The sequence below is a fragment of the Melospiza melodia genome, chromosome 6, assembly GCF_035770615.1.
Source record: "Melospiza melodia melodia isolate bMelMel2 chromosome 6, bMelMel2.pri, whole genome shotgun sequence".
Lineage (NCBI taxonomy): Eukaryota > Metazoa > Chordata > Aves > Passeriformes > Passerellidae > Melospiza > Melospiza melodia.
The window spans coordinates 15,928,216-15,945,195 of record NC_086199.1 but is presented as its reverse complement, the minus strand read 5'-3'; the positions used below and the strand labels follow the sequence as shown (position 1 = coordinate 15,945,195).

At 43.8% G+C, this 16,980-nt stretch overlaps 1 protein-coding gene across 4 annotated transcripts in view; it reads right to left on the bottom strand.

Moving 5' to 3' along the window:
• Positions 1–869: 869 nt before the first annotated feature.
• Positions 870–16,980, bottom strand: part of BTBD7 (BTB domain containing 7) — a 51,821-nt gene continuing 35,710 nt past the window's right edge. For 3 of the 4 annotated variants that reach the window (XM_063160074.1, XM_063160075.1, XM_063160072.1), the window contains exons 6-12: positions 15,073–15,233; positions 14,649–14,792; positions 14,307–14,420; positions 12,225–12,414; positions 8,785–8,963; positions 7,696–8,133; positions 870–5,788 (exon numbers count right to left, since the gene is read on the bottom strand). In XM_063160074.1, coding sequence (XP_063016144.1) covers positions 4,973–5,788; positions 7,696–8,133; positions 8,785–8,963; positions 12,225–12,414; positions 14,307–14,420; positions 14,649–14,792; positions 15,073–15,233 — 2,042 coding nt within the window. In that variant the 3' untranslated portion in view covers positions 870–4,972. The remainder of the gene's footprint in view (positions 5,789–7,695; positions 8,134–8,784; positions 8,964–12,224; positions 12,415–14,306; positions 14,421–14,648; positions 14,793–15,072; positions 15,234–16,980) is intronic. The other variant, XM_063160076.1, reaches the window with a different exon arrangement.

Below are 16,980 nucleotides of genomic sequence, written 5' to 3'. Positions count from 1 at the left end.
TTCCTGGCATCAGCCTGGACTGAAGCAGGGTGCACCTGAGGGGACCCAGCTCCAAGTCTCCCTTTCCAATGCAAAAAGCCTCCCCTAAGCAAAGGGGGCAGGCATCCTCCTCTCCTCTAAGGCTGGCCGGCTTAGAAGCACTGCTCCAAAGTGACAGTCTGTAAGAAAAAATGTTAAAATTTTCTAATTTAGGAAGCTCCTAGAACTCATCTTCCTGGGTGTGGGAGTGAAGGTGTCAGTAATTAACATGTGAGACCACACAGTTCTCCCTCTCCTAACCCACCTGTGCTCCGTGTCAGATTGTAACTCACGGTATTTTGCTCTTGTACACCAGAGTGGGACCAGGCCAGATGACACTTCTGAACTTCAGCCATTGCTCTGAAGCAGTGAGGCACTTGTTCCTGAGACCCAGATGTAATGAACTGTCAGCTGGAATACCTGGCAGGGAAACTGCAGCCTGGGAATGCTGGGTACTGAACGTCTGTCCAGCTGCTCTGATGGGAAAATGAACACCCACTTCTTGCCCACAGGGCTGCGGCCCAAGGCCCAGCGCAGAGCAGCCCTGCTGCCTTCCACAGGGCACGGCCTCAGGCAGGCTCCAGCCCGAGTCACAGAGCTACTTCACTGAAATGCTTTCCACTTGTATTCACTGCCTGATCAGTGACTCATTTCAAACCCCTCTTTTACACACTGGCTGATACCACGGCTTTGGTGTTCACAGCATTATTGTGCCCCTTTTTTCCCAAAAGCCTTTTCACTTGGAGGGGCTCCTTCACCCCAGCCCCAGTCACCGCAGCCTGGAGTGAGCAGGGCAGGGTGCTGGGTGCAGCCAGGAGCAGCAGCTCAGGGGAAGCAGCCACACAACCACGTTCTATACAAGCCATTTATTTGAAATGCCAACTATACGTAGGATAAAGTCAGTGTTACATGCTTCTCAGCAACAGTAGAAAAATAGAACCAGTGAAAACCTTTTTACAACTGTAATGGTACTCAAAAGAGAAATGTATTGTTTTACAATGCATCACACAAGACTAGAATTCAAGTTTGGAGGTACCTAAATAAAAATACTATTTTTTTTAAAAAAACACTATGTACAATTGAAGCGTAAACAAGTTTTACAAAGTACTGGTTATGCAGGTTGTAGAAAAAACACTTGCATAGGACATGAAGTCAGTTTAAGAAAGTTTTCTGAGCCTTTAGCATTGAAGGCACTTGACTTTATACCAGTAACAACACAAGGACAAGAAACAAATTCTTAACACTGCCGAGGGCAGGGCTGCCTTCTGGCAGTACAGGTAATTACAGAAACCCCAAATGTGGTTTTACAAGTTTCCCTCAAAGCTGTTCCCTGCATCCAGCAGGGCTCAGCACCACCTCTACCATAGAAGCATACAATTATTAGAACAGTGCCTCAAACAGCATTAGTGTTCTTTCAAAAAAAACCAAACAAACCAGAAAAACAACCAAAACAACCAAACCAAAAACCCATACGAAACACCCAACCCCCCTCGCCCCCACCCCTTTCCCAAACCCAAACCAAAGAAACCCCTAAAGACATACATTTGGGACATTCTGGGATCAAAACCCAAGGCTTACAAGGACAGGTGGCCACAGCCTTAAATTTCATAAGTGAAAATCCTTAAGAACAGGAAAATACAACATGAAACTGCCAATCAACACAGCAGTTACTAATACACAACTACAGTAATTCTGTGGAACAACAAAACATTTCAAAGGAAGAATGTGTTTTAGGAATTAAGTTATTCATCCATATATTAAGGAAAAGAGGAGTTGGGTTTGGGGAAAAGGGAATAAGACCTTTTTGCATGTTGCTCACTAAATGCAAGTCTGACCTCTCTCTTTAACAGAACAAGGAACATGAGTCTCCCTCATTCAAAAAAACAATGTTTATAACTCTATCCTCAAGCAAAATAGTCAATAATCTGTCATTTCCATCTAATTTATAGAAGGAAAAGATGTCAATTTCCAGCCTAATCAGAAAGTGCTTCATGTAAACAAGGAGCTTCTGCACCAAAGTTTCAGTAGACAGAGAACAAGGAGTAGCAGGTAGCAAGGTATGTGTGGTGTGCAAGTGAGATGGAGGATGAACACTGGCTTCTGAATAACGCTGCCATGAAAAATGGTCTCACCCCTCTGCACATCCCAAGTAGGAAATCCTGCTCTGGAGTACAAAAATAAAGTTCCAGTAATTCAAGAAATCCTTCTTTTCCACTTCAAACCAGCTGCCATTAGCTGCCATCTTCTTCCCAATTCAAAATATGCAAGTGAAAACAGATTGTCTATATGGCCTGATTGTCTTTGTGGCCTCAGAAGGACTTGTATTTCATTCTGCATCTACTTTTAAACACTTAATTCATCCTTTTTTTAATACTGCACAGCTCCTGAGACTTCAGAAACGATTTTGTATTGTAAAACGCAGACACGTCCTCCCCAGAGGCATTTCTCACTAGAAATTATTATTCCAAAGCCAAAGCATTTCATGATTTCCCTCAAAACATAACCTCAGAACTTCTCATCTTCATCAGCCACACCCCCCTCCCCAAATTTCAAGCTTTAGAGTTTTATCTGTAGATCTCAGTCCCACCTCTGCCCAAGTGCACAGTGCCACATCAAACTGTGATAATCAAAGTAGTTTTCCTGAAGTACATCTATCAGTTTTAGGCAAAAATATTGAGAATAATAAGTTTTCTGAGGGCAGCTGTAATTTTTTAGTAGTTAAGCTACCAACACATACATGATGCAAGTCCAGGGAGTTTCAGGGTGTGTGCTGAAAGGTCCTGGTTCTGGTGAGGATGACACCCTTGTGTGTGGTTAGAGCTATGCAGTCAGCACTGTGCTCAGCTCTTCAGGAGAAACCCAGAGAGCCTCAGCCCCTGAACCTGCAGCAGCAGCATCCCCCCACTGACACCTTCTTGCATTTAGCAGTGTCCTACACCACAGTCCCATGGAAATCCCACACGTGGGTGAGGAAGCCAGGACCACCCAGTGTCTTGACTGTGGGCAAAAAACAAGACTAAAAAAAGCTGACAGAGGAAAAAAATCTCCCCTCACGCACAAGACATATCACCTGCAGAGTTTAGGCAAGTTTCTGCTCCAGCCCTACCCCATGCTTTCCATGGCTGCATCTCAAAAGGAACACCTGCAGAACCACTACAGAAGCAGGCCTATAGATGTGTCTGCAGGAGACACAGAGTTTATTGGTTCAAAGAACCCATATCTTAATTCATTTAGAAGCTATTTGGTAGTTTGGAAACGCAGAACTCAATATATTTCAGTAACACTGTGTTGTTACTAGGCCCTCCATACTTTAATGAAACACATTAGGTAAGAATTTGCTATCAACTAAAACCAAAAGTAAAGTTGCAGCAAGATTTCTGTTAAACAGTATTAAGCACTTTGAGCTGCAGGAAACAATCCTACCTAACCTAACAGCAGTCCTTAGGTCACACCTGGGACTGTAGTTTTCTGCTATAGAAAAATTCATTACAGAAACTGCATTTAACCTCCCACTAAACAGGACCTTACCAGCAATCATTACTCTGCAGTGGCATCAGATAGGGATCAATGACTGCAATGAATCTGTGGTTAGAACTGCACCATGAGTATTAAGGATGTAATTCCTAACTGTAACCCTTCCCCTGGTGCTCTGCTGAACCCTGCCCCAGTGGCAGGAGCCAGCCCAGATGAGCATCCTCCCCTCCTCACACCCTGCTAACAGGACAATCTCATTTCTGTGCTTTCAAAAAGCAAATCAGGCAATGGAGGTGTAATTTAAGAGCGCCAAAGCGTGGTGATGCTGAAGCAGCGACTCTTCCCTTGGATCCTGCTCACAGAACAGCTGCACCTGTGGGGCAGCACCACGAGAGGAGCACTGTCACTGAGAGTGAAGCCCTTTAGAAAGCACAGGCAGGAGAGAGCAAGGCCATGGGCTGTCACCCCGGCAGGGAAACCCTCCCACGTGTTTGGGCAACAGCGAAGGTTCCGAGCCTCAGCTTCCTGACACCCCAGGAGTCAGCAGGAATCCGCTCACCCGGTCTTGGCTTACCCACAGATGAGCAGCTGGAAGAACAAGTAATTACTGTAATTTTTACAGTATTTCTACATTTATTTCTAAATGGGCAAATCAGCAATTCTAGTCTGTCTAGTAAGTGCTTCCTGCTTCCAGGTGATCATGGAGTCCTCCATGGTCACGGCCGAAACAAAAGTAAACAGACTCATACTGTCATATTCCAGTGAATTTCACAGGAATTTGGATTCCTAAATATCCCTCTGGATTTTTAAAACCCCAAATATAATTCTTGAAGTGGGTTTGCTATGTATCTAAAGATAAGACCAGCTGCCAGAACTTTTCAAACAAAATATTAGATTGGATTCTTGCTGTAGTCATAAAAATCAGGAAGATTTCGATCTAAACAAACAAAAAAAAATTCAACTAAAAATGTAGTTTTTTTGATGTGCTGTTCTTTGGAATTCCTATAATTAAAAAATAAACGCACTGTTATTATCTCATAAGAAAATACATTTCATAATGTGCAACCCAATGCACATAGAGAATCAGCATGTGAAAGGGTAAATGCAAAAGTATGAAAATACAGTCCTTTAAATGTGACATTAAAGTTTAACATATTAGTACAAAACTAATACACTAAAATAGATGTACAGGTGCAAAAGGCTACCAGGTTGTAGAAAAAAGGTACCAGTTTGTGTTTTTTTAAAAGGCTGAATTAAATCTGCTCAAAAAAAAAACTGCAACAAAATAAACCCAGAAGCAGCATTAAAACCAAACTGATAACATGCTGTCTCTAATAAAGCAATGTATGTACAAAACAAGTGAGCAAAGCTGAATTTTTCTGCTGGCATGAAAGAATTTCTCTGACAGAAGCCAGGCCAAAAGTTGCAAGGAATGGGATGTTTACAACTCTTAGGCACAGAGAAATAGTGGAGGTTGCTTTCATAGGGCAGATTTTTTGTACAGGAAGTCTGGTTTGTTTGGAGACCTCCTTCCTCTGCTTACTCCATCTTCCCTTTCCAAATCTGCATTTCTCTGTGCTCCATGTTCCAATGGCTCATCATCTGCCAGTCTCCTACTGGGTCTCTCTTCTGGCACGTCAGAGCTGTATGCAGAGAGGGAAGGTCTGTTGGAGGTTAGCCCGTAGGTTAAATCCGTTTCCATTTTTGTTCTTCCCCTGACGTGAACAGGGCCATTCCCAGCACTCTCCTGGGCAGCCAGTGCCAAGTCCAGCCGCTGGGGGGGCTGCTCTAAGACATCGAGGTGTATTGGCTCATTCTTCTGCCTGTGCTGATGCCCATCCTGGGAGAGCAGGTACTCCCTCCTAGAATCCTCTTGCTTTTTAGGAGAGATCTGGGAAGGTAGATAGGCTGACTTTAAGCCACTTGGTGATGCCTTATTGTGGCTGTACAAATCTGGGCCAAAATAAATGCCTTGTGAAGGTGAAGGACTGTGCCTGTTGGGTGCTGGAGTGGAGGGCCTGCATGCAGCATTGGAGAAGTCATAGAAGTCAGGATACTCCTGTGGGTTTTCTCGAGCATCTATTTTTTGCTCTATTGCATGTTTTTTCCGAGAAGTAGGCAGGTGTCTGTTCTGAATGCATGAAATGTGCTGGGGTGGGCCGGGCCCTACCTCTGTAACCGCCTGGCTCAGCTCCGTGTCCACCGTGAGCTCGGGCAACCTTCTGTCCTTCAGAGACATTGCTGACACCCCCATCGCGATGTCCGGCATCAGCTCGTTCAGCAGGGGCTGAGTGCACTGGAAAAGAAAAAAAATGGGTCCATGGAAACAAAGACTAGAGCTAAACACAAACTGTTTAGGATACTTTTTGTAATTTAAAATGGCATTTTCTTAATCTACTTTAGTCTTGTCAACTTCAGCCTGCAAGTTTCCTGCACTGTTTAAGGAAGACATCTATCCACCAACCTTCACCTTCCTGCTTCTCTCCTTCATGAAGCTGTTATGTCACAATTACATTTACTCCTCTTAAATGCATCCTGCCTTGAACATGCTTTAAAGGACAATGTACTGCTGAACTTTTTAAAGGCAGGCTTGCTTTAAGCCATATACAATTATCAACCAAACAAGGAACTTGGTGCAGAGCCCAACAAATTGCCACAACAGACAGTGCAGGGAAGCCACAACACACCTGTCATCACTACAGACACAACCCTTCTGCTTCCCCATTTTAAAGTCAGTAAACTGCAGACATGTGTGCTCAGGACAGGCTAGGGGGGAGCCTCAGTTACAGGGCTCACTAGACCCACAGAGTACATGGAAGCTGCTGTGTGGCGCTCTTCTCACCTGTCCCATGCTTGCCTCAGTGCAGAACTGCTCATATCACAGCCTTCCAGACAGGAGAGTGAGAATTTCTACTTGCATTTATTATTTCTCACGAAAGCAACTTTAGTAATCATTGATTAAGTAACTCACAAATTGCAGAAAGAATACAGAACAAAAATATCACCTACATTAAGCCTATGCTCCCCCTTGCATTACTTATGGACGCATTCTGGCAGAAATATTTCCGATATGAAAAAGGTTACAGTATGGTTTCCTTAGGGAAGTCAGTACTGATCAAAGGAGAGTGACATGCTATGAATCCCACCTTTGACCAAACAATGGCACACATTTCTAATATGAAGTTATAAATTTTATTCTAAAATAAAAAAAGAAGCGCAAAATATTTAAGACAATTGTTAATAGGAAGAAAATAAAATCCATTTTTCCAATCAGAACTTGAGGATCAAATCTGCACCTAATGTGGCACAACTATGCACTGACAGTTTTTTCACTGCAGAAATAAATTATGAAATTCTTCATTCAGCACTTCCTGTATTTTATAAAGCTGTCTTTACTGGATATCTTATAGTCTATTGGTTTTATTGCATCATATTGTAGTTCAGCAACTATAATGACTGCTTTTACATGCTGTTACAAACTCCTTTTTATCAGCAATTACCAATTTCTGCTTGCCAATTCCTTTTCAAATACTTCTCAATACTCACGCTTGTCTTCTCAGCCGTAAAGCTTTCATACTCTTCACACATGTATAAAGACAACCTGTTTACTTCAGACTACTTACCTGTAAATAGCCAAAATATCCCCACTACTTCTACCTGTGAATTACAGTGTGCACTACTGAGGCTGGCTTATGCTTTGTTTTAGTGTAGACCAAACTACATTTGCGACACAAGGGGCTGCTGAGGTCACTTGTCTGTTCAGCCTAGAGGAGATTGAGGGGAGACCCCTCTGCAGTTACAGCTTCCTGTGAGGGGAAGACGGGGGGCAGACACTGATCTCTCTTGTGACCAGTGACAGGACTGAAAGGTTCTTCACCCACAGGGTGGTTGGACACTGAAACAGACCCTCTGAGTCCCTTCCAACTCAGGATATTCTATGATTTCAGAAGATTCCTGAGTGCCATTTGGCCCTCCAACAATGCTCCTGCCCTGGAATGTTCATTCTCCTATAGGGATTCTCAGTTGCCTTTAGGATAGAGAATCCTGACAGACAGTTTGGTAGAAAAACCTCCTAACCAACAAAGATGCTGACTTCATATAACAAAGCCAAGGTACTCCACCACAACCATTCTCTCCAGCTCCTTCGATGAGGTACTTTGAGTGGCCAGAAATAGGCAAAAGAGGAGAAATGCCAACACTTACCACTTGTTTCTCAGCTGCCATGACAGCAGCTGCCGCCGCCACGGTCTGCCGGCCCAGCGCGGCCGTGTTGGTGCAGTCGGGGGGCGCGGCCTTGGCGCTGCCGCCGGGCAGGTACACGGGAGCGGCGGCCTTGGGGGCGGCGCGCGACGAGTGGAACAGAGAGTGGTTGCACGGGTAGGAGAAGGAACGGGAGGGATGTTGACTTGGCACCCTTTGCTTCCAGCCCACTTTGAACTGGTTGTGAATAGGAGTTGCTGGTGGGTGGTATGGAGGTGGAGGAGGGGGCAATGGTGGATGGAAGGCCACGAAAGAGTCCAGTTCTGTAAACATGGTTTCTGCAGTGGGAGTGCTGTTGACGCGACATCGTCCAGACTGTCTCACTGTCAGCAGTGGGCTCTCATCCCCAAATCGCTCATCAGGAAAGAATTTGTGAGGATTCTGCAGAGGTAAAAGACCCAGCATGTTACCAGACAAAGGAGGAAGACATCTAGAAAAATCTCCCCAACTAACACCCTCAGAAACATGCTAATACTGTAACTGCCTGGCTGTGCTACATACAAGCTCACCAACGCTACAAGGTGACTAGAGCTACCATGCAAAACTGATTGGGGCTTTTCTGAAATAAGACAAGAAGCATCAGATTCACTGTAAGTTGACCAACAGATGCATTTGCTTTAGCACCAGTGTATAAACAGAAGAGGGATTTTCAGTTTCCCAGCTCTCACATGTACGGTCAGAGCTAAAGCATAAGTTACAACTTTTCCTCCTCTCTGTTTTAAGAATAAATAATAATCTAAGTTTCAAGTTATGATTCTACTGTTCTCATCCACTCCCTTTAGCAGTTTTAATTTGTCTCCAAAATTTGTGTCAATAAGAGCCTCCTGAATGGCAATGACTCTTGAGAAAACTATTTATACATTGCACTTAGAGCTTTATAAAATCACACATCAAATGCAACTGGCCTTTGCACCTGGACAGTCACGCAGGCATTTCAAAGCACTTGTGTGTACACACAGCAAGTGTACACACACTCCTATGCAGAGCACACAGCCCAGTCCCTTCATGCTCTCCCCCAGCCATGCTGCATACCTGCAGCAGCTCAGCAGCAGCATCCGAGAGGCCGAACTCGCGCAGCACGCGGATCTGGATCTCGTAGCTGACGGTGGCGCCCTCCCCGCAGTTGAGGGCGTAGGCGCGCTGCACCTGCTCCGTGTGCCGCAGCTCCTGCAGCCGCCGGATCATCTCCTTCACCACCACCAGACTGGGAACTGCGGGACAACAGACAATGCAGGGGGGATAAGAGAGGCCTTTCTTTCAACTGTCAGACAGTAACTTTGATTGCAATGGTTAGATTTATTCTGAAGGAAAAATCTAACATCAGGCTGCCCTGGCTTTTGGTTTTTTTTTTAAGAAACATTCTGCCAAGAATCGTTCAACTTAACAAATGTTCCGTGGAGCATCATTAAGTCACATGGGACAACACACATCCTACAAATGATAAAAACATACATCGCTTCTCTAGCTTCTGCTAGAATGAGCCTCAAATAGAGCTTTCTTTATAAACCCCTCATGATGCAGGAATTCCATGATTTGAGGTGGGGGCAGGATATCTTAAGTAACAACTGAATGTTCCCTCATGAATTGCACAGGCCAAGAATTCATTGATTTTTTTGGCATACATTTCATACTTCTAATGTAGTTCTATAATCAAAAGACATAACACCAGTATGTAACTAGAGAAAGGGCATTTTACACAAGTTACACAAAGTGTAAGCCAACAAAAACCTGTTAAAATTATGTTGTTTTATGCACTCATATTGAAATAATTTAAAAAAAACCATTCCAAAAGAAAGTAATGTATATCTTTGGGTATTTATCCTGTTGCAAAACTTTCTCATGCCACTTCTTACTGCCGTTTGATGATGAATGATATTTCTCTGTGGTGCTTCTGTCCTAAGGAAAACGTGCATATAAATAGGGAAGACAAATGTAAGTCCTGGTGTCTGATCCTTTACCAGCTTTACAAGTGTTATGTACTACCATGACCAGATAGATGTCTGTAATGAAAGCTCATAAAAATTAACCAGATCATACAGCAAACAGTGTGAAAAGACATTTGCATAACAGAGAAGGAGAAACACCACACAATTACAACTAGTACCAATTTCATGAAGTTTACACTGGTACATGAAGGAGAAGTATATGTAAAATGCAGTGCAAAATATTCCCCTCCTTAATGGAGTTCCTGTACTGAGAGGGGAGGGAAGGAACCCATTCTAACCAGTCTTCAAGGCTCTACCTTCCACACACTTAAATTCTTCTGAGAAAACCTGTTTTAGCAACCAGATGTTTAGCTACAGCCAGTATTTTGCTAATACTTAAAAAAGAGGCTATAAGAGAAGTCTGAAGCAGATCTCCAAACTAGTAGGCATAAAAATGATAGAGAGTTTTCATTTAAAAACACTGTCTTCTCAAACCCTAGGTTTTTTTTTTGTTTCTTTTTTTACTACTATTCATGTGAAACACATGGAAGAAAGATTATGTGTATAAAAAATACAATTATCTCAGTTGCAAGACTTCTAATTTAGACTGAAACTAGAAAATGCGTAAAGAAACCCAACCACTTGCAGAACCTGGCTTCAAGTTAGAGCAGGCTTCAGCTGAACTAATTTTACAATAGTGCTGCAGGAAGAGCACTAAACACACTGCCAGCAGGTTTGTGCAAACACAGTGCTCAGGCAGAGGCTCCAAGGAGAAGCAGGGGCAGAGGGAGGTGACGCTGCCCAGCTCTGCCCCCAGGGCTCCCTGTGCTCCATCCCTGCTTCAGGATGGACTCCTGTACAAGTTAGAGGCTGGGACAGGCTTTAATCTCCTCACATTAATGGGTCCCATCTGCCCATTCTAGCAAAAAGGCACTGGCAAACCAATCAATTCTTTTGCTTAATTACAGGACTAAGCAAAGCAAACAGTTACCAGGACACAATTCCTGCACTCCAACTACTGGCCGGGCTCAGAGCTCGTATCTATGTTCAAATCAAAGGACTGGCAATAATTCCTACCTATTAAATTGTACAGAACCAAGACACAGGGGAGTTTCAGATTGGTCAAGATGTCTCATGCTTGCCAACAGAGCTAGTTTTTTTAAGAACATGAGAACTTTGGCAAAACACTGAAAACCTCTGAGAACCTGCTGCCTTTCTCAAATTCTTTGGAAATTAGGATTGAGCAAAGTGTTATCAAAGTCCCATTTTACATGAAATACTTTATATTCAATTCATGCTAAGTATATTTACACTTTTCTAGGGAGGGAAGTCCAAGTACTATAATGCACTGCTGAGATGCCACACTTTTGCTGAGGGCTCCAGATTTCTAAACAAACAATTGGTACTTTTATCAAATTTTTCAAAAGTAAGTTCTCAGAAGCTCATTTTCAGCTTTATCAAGTTCCTTCCCAGACTACAAGAAGCAAACAGATCAAAACCATTCCACAAAATTTCCTAGAAATTTTAGAACTAAACAGTGTTTCAAATATTCCTAACACTTCAAATTAAATTCTCTTGCAGCAATTTCAATCCATTACTTTGGTCCTGGGTCTAGCATCTGTAGGAACAGTTTATCTACTTCCTTTCAACATAGCTGACTGAAGAGAGACCTAATTGATATATAAAGAGCTTATAAAATGGGGAATGCCATAGCACAGCATTTTCCTTCACTGAATTAAAATGTAATCTTGGTCATTTAGCTATCTAATCCTGCCCTCCAAAACATCCACTGACCCTGCCAACTTGTCATCAGTTGCAAGCTTTGACAGTGTCTTCTCTATGCACACTGAGTATTAATGGGACAGGGGAAAGGCAGGAAGAGCTAGATGCTTTAGGAACCTCGCTAGATAAATTCTTCCAGTCTGACACCAAAAGTTCATATGCATAAATGACAAAATATATTTAGTATGTATTTTCCTGGCTTGCCTATGGGGAATGTCACACCAATCATCCTGAAGTCAGGAGAGGCCATATTTACTTGAGCCTATAAAAATGCACTCTGACACATTCTTCCACAAAGAATTAAGCTGGTTTGGCTTCAAAGCTAAAGTGGATTTTGTAAATTGAAGTAAATGTATTTTGAATTCTCATTTCCAGTACTTTTCTGGCATACTGAGTTCAGCTGATTTCCTTACAAATTATGTTCTCTGGCTTTTGATTTTTGAAAGAAGTTTTCCAGACTCACAGATCTTACCTATATTGGACAACTGGTTTGTAGAAAACTGAGAACCCTATAGAAAATTCTGAGAATAGAGAGCCAGGCACCAGCAAGCGTTCTACTGTGTTTAACCAGTCCAAGGGTTTTGTTGTCCAAGTAGTTACTCTGCCATGCAAAACCAGTTAATGTCTCTAGGACAGACCAAAGCAGAAGGACTATTCCTGGTGCAGAACTACTCTCTGAGGAAATGATGAATTCAATAACTGAAACTCACTCCACCCCCACACTCCCAGGAGCTGACTCGGCACAGGACACACTCAGGAGCTCACCTGGGATCTCGTTGGCTATAACTGAGGGAGGGCTGCTCTGGTTGGTGCTCACTTGCTGGTGGGTGATGACGTGGCAGCACTGCGGCACCGCGTTGTTCACCATGTACAGCGTGTCGGGCACGTTGGACATCCGCACCATGCGCAGGCGCACCAGGTCCGTCTGCTCCACCATCATCTCATCCAGCACCGACTGCAACGACAGCACCACAGCCCCGTCAGGGCACTGCACACACCTACTGCCAGCACAGCCCAGCCACACCAGGGCTGCTCCACCATCTGACAGCACCACAGGCCCGTGAGGGGACTGCACACACCCACTGCCAGCACAGCCACACCAGGGCTGCTCCACCATCATCTCATCCAGCACCGACTGCAACGACAGCACCACAGCCCCGTGAGGGCACTGCACACACCCTGCTCCCTGGACAGCCCCAGCCACACAAGGGCTGCTCCATCATCTGACAGTCCACAGCCCCGTGAGGGGACTGCACACACCCACTGCCAGCACAGCCCCAGCCACGCAAGGGCTGCTCCACCATTTTACAACCCCAGAGCCCCGTGAGGGCACTGCACACACCCAATGCCAGCACAGCTCAGCCACACCAGGGCTGCTCCACCGTTTGACAGCCCCAGAGCCTCGTGAGAGCACTGCACAGCCCCCACTGCCACTGCTGCCAGCACAGCCCAGCCACACAAGGCTGGCTGTGTCCACACCACACTTTGTCAGGTCACAAACAACATCTGGCTTTTAATTAGCATTTTCTATTCCATTTTCCAGGCATTATCATAGCTGAGTTTGAGCTACGAACAGGCAGGAGAATAGTCTGGGAAGGATGCTTTGTTTACTTTAACCTGTCAGATTAGAACTGATCTTCTCGAAGCCAGACCCTCTGGACTTAGGGCAATTACTGCCTATGAGTCTCAAATTTCTGTGTCATTGAGTAGAAGGCACTAGCCTGAAAATGAAACCTGTTTTTCTCAGACATCTAAAGAATAGAAAAGGATTTTGGCCTACACTTTGAAGATTCTTACTTAAGATCAAATGAACTTATTTCAAAAAATGGTAGACTAGCAGGGGAGTAAAAAAAAAAAAACAAAACCCAAAAAAAACCCCAAAAAACCTCATTCACAATTAAGTAAAGTTACCAGAGACTATGACAGTCCTCCCTCTAAGGTTAAAAAGCCTTAAAATTATTTTAAAATACAAACAGCATAATATGAAACCAGTACTAACAAGCAGGAATTCTTACAGGGATATGGGGGTTGTAAGAATGCACTTTTTACTTTGGATAAATACTAAAGCACTCCCACAGCATACACCTGAAAACTAAGAGTCAAAGTTTTTATTACACTTTTGTTATTTTTAGCAATCCAAGATACAAAGAGAACATTTTAACCAGCTGGTCTTCTTTTGCTATTTTACTGCCACTTGGTGCTCTCTCTAACTGCTGTGCCCAAAATGCGAAGTAGTTTTATTTCTTCCCTTCCCCAGTCAACAACATTTTATACCTTCAAAAACCAGGCACAGGGCAAAAGCTCCAAATTCACCAGAGCACATGTCAGAGTCTGTAGTGATGTGGATGTACACAGCTTCAACTAACCTTCTTGTTCTGCTGTCACCTGCACTGCTGGAACTCAAAGCTCTCAACTCAGATCAGAGCCACCTGAAGTGATGGCATTGGTCAGTGACACAGAAGGCTCCCATTCTGTCCAACAGAACGTGGCACATTCCTGCCCCACACAGCACCATCTCCACCCTGCCACCAAACATCACCACCAGAGATGCTACAAGACCTTCAGCTTGACAGTGCTCATGCAAGAAATTAAACAGAGAAGCAACTGCTTGAGAGAGAAACAAAGAGGGAAACAAATTCATTCAAATCGGACACAGGATACTTATTCCATTTTGCGGAGGATCACAAGATTTTGGGTATGTTCTGATTTAAACAAGGTGATGAAATATCAGTCCTCTGCCGAGTGGAATAGCAGTTCCCCACCCAGCTCTGGTGGGAGCTGGGGAGCCTGAAAGAGCTGGCACCAAGGTTGCTGACTAGCTGCAGACTGGGACTCTCAGGCTCTCACCTTGCCATCCGCCTGCCAGGAGGGCTGCCGAGGAGCTGGGCCGGCAAGCTGGCTGGAAACCAGGGAGGTTTCCCTCACAACGCTGCTTTGTTTCCGGTGGAATTTCATCAACATCTGTCTCGCAAACATTTCAATTTCGACAAAAAAAAATTTTGTTGAAATTTTTCTGACCAGTTCTAGAGACTTGAGCCTGATGATCAATCTTGTAAGTCTTGTTAAACTGAAAATGTTAGTATTTTAGGCCAGTACATGTAAAGAGAGAAAACATCCCAAAATCTTTCCCTGTTTACAGAACCCCCTGATGACTCCAAGCTGAGAACAGTCAAGGGTTGCTGATATTACCTTAGCCTCCTCCACATAGGGTGAGAACAGTCTTGGCCGCACATATATTCCAGCATTTTTTTGCCGCAGCCAGGCATTTGACTTTCCACCTTCTGAAGTTGGTAGCATGTCTGAAGGAGGAGTACTAATCAGGCCTCTCTTCATCTTTAAGAATCAAGAAAGAGTTTTACGGTTTTTAAAATACTAATATGGTAAAAACTTGCAATAAATGCATTCTTTACACTTTTAGCCTTTGGATAGATTTAAAGAACACAAAACCTAACCAGAAAACCAGTGTTACACATCTATTACTGTCAATGATAACATTTTAGAAGTTAATCCTTAAAATAAACAAACAAAACCAACACCCACCAATGCAAAAAAACCCTTCACACCTGAACACTGTAACATGCATAGATGTATTTGTATGAGACTACTGACTTACTGCATCACTCAGTACTTCACTGTTCATGGGTAAGATGTGCTCAATGCGGACAAAAGGTAAAAGTGGAGACAGGATCTCCCTCAGCTCTTCAATGTCAAGATCTCTCCTCTTCACACCTCTTTTATTCACACTGTGAGCAGTACCACTGAGTAAATTAGGCTCTGTGGGAAGGAACAAGACATGCTAAGTTTTCATCAGAAAGTTTAGAGAGGATAGCAGGAGGTACAAGGCTTACCCTTACAGGGGAGGTTAAAGATGGAAGGAAAATTCTCATTTTATACCAGTAGGGCTCATCAGCACTGTTCCACAAAACTAACAACTGAACAGGGCACTTGGTGCTATGGTCTAGCTGACAGGGTGGTGGATTAGTCAAAGGTTGGACTCCATGATCCTGGAGGTCTTTTCCAACCTAAATGATTCTATGATTCTACCTCTTGCCTTAAAATCTTGTACGAAGCATCCAGAGAGACAGGTTCAGTTTATACCAGCACGGGTCATTGGCACAGCTGCCAGCTTCAAAGTGTAAGCCAGGCAGAAAATACAAACATAGTAATTGCCATAAACATTTGCAAAGCTCTATTAAGAGCTATGCCATGAAAGCAGTAAAGCAGTTGTACTTCCCTGCTAGCAGCTCTCCCAAGGACTCCACTGTAGCTCCTCTGCCTTTCCCCAGCAGTTTTCAAAGACACTTTCTATCAATTAAGGTCTGAAGAGTCCTCAGGGATACATTATTCTAGCATCCTTGTGTAACCCACCTCAGTAACACGGTGTCAAGCCCACTCAAATTGCTCTCATGGTCACAGGACACCGATTTGTACCAGAAGTGGCATCTTCCAGGAGACAGCAAGATGACCATGCAGCCACATGTGTATTTTAGGTATTGTGCCCAACCTGCATGTGACTGACTAGCTTCCCTCTTTGAGGAAACCTCCCAAACATATCCACCCTGCCTCAGTACAGGCAGCTCAAGTTTTGGCCACAGCTTGTTACATTCTCCAATGCTTTGTGGCACTGACACCATCACACATTCAGAGCTGCAATACAAGGAGTGCCACTGAGGAATTTAAATGAAGTTACTAGACTAAATCTGGCCCTAATCTCACCGAATTTGGCGTCGCCATTATTTCTGCTTTTGCTTATTGTGTTTTCTCTTGATCCCAGATAAGAGATGTGAGCTGGTTACTTAATGAATGCCAGAGCAAGAACCTGTGCAGTGATCCCAAAGGAGCAGCTTCTGCCCAAGCCCAGGTCTGTTACTGTTTAACTGGCTCCATTATGTTCCAGTGTGCCCTAGGACAAACACTTGGGAAATTCTGTTTTGGAAATCGGTAAATACTTACTCAAGACATTAGAAACACATCCTTTAACTAACTTTTTGTTGCATTTCATAAACATGTCCATGACAAAGCAGCTGTGTTGCAAGCAGTGACAGTGGATTTCAGAAGCATGGCCAGCCTTCCCAAGGCAGCAGTTACACCAGTACTGCTCTGTTTTTACTCAGGCAGGCTCTTCCCTTTCTGCTCCTCTTCTGGCACTATGGGATTGACACTTTGTAGTGCAGATGAACTATAAGATCCTTGCATTTGTTATTTGGGACATACATGTTTAACCTACTTCCCATACCCAACACGTTAAGATTGCTCTTGAAGTTACCATTGTAGCAATAATGTGCATCTAGGCTCATAAAAATACATTTACATCTACTTTAGGGAAAACACTGCTGCCACTTGTTGGCTTGTTTCTCACTAGCACAGATTCCTGTCAGAGACACACACTCAAACTGAAGTGAAAGGCTGACACAGTAAACTAAGAGTAAGAGTACTGTGAGAGGCCTGCATAACAAGATACCACAGAGGGCTTTTATTTGGTGAATTAGTTACAAGAAGAATAACTGTGAGACAACAGGAA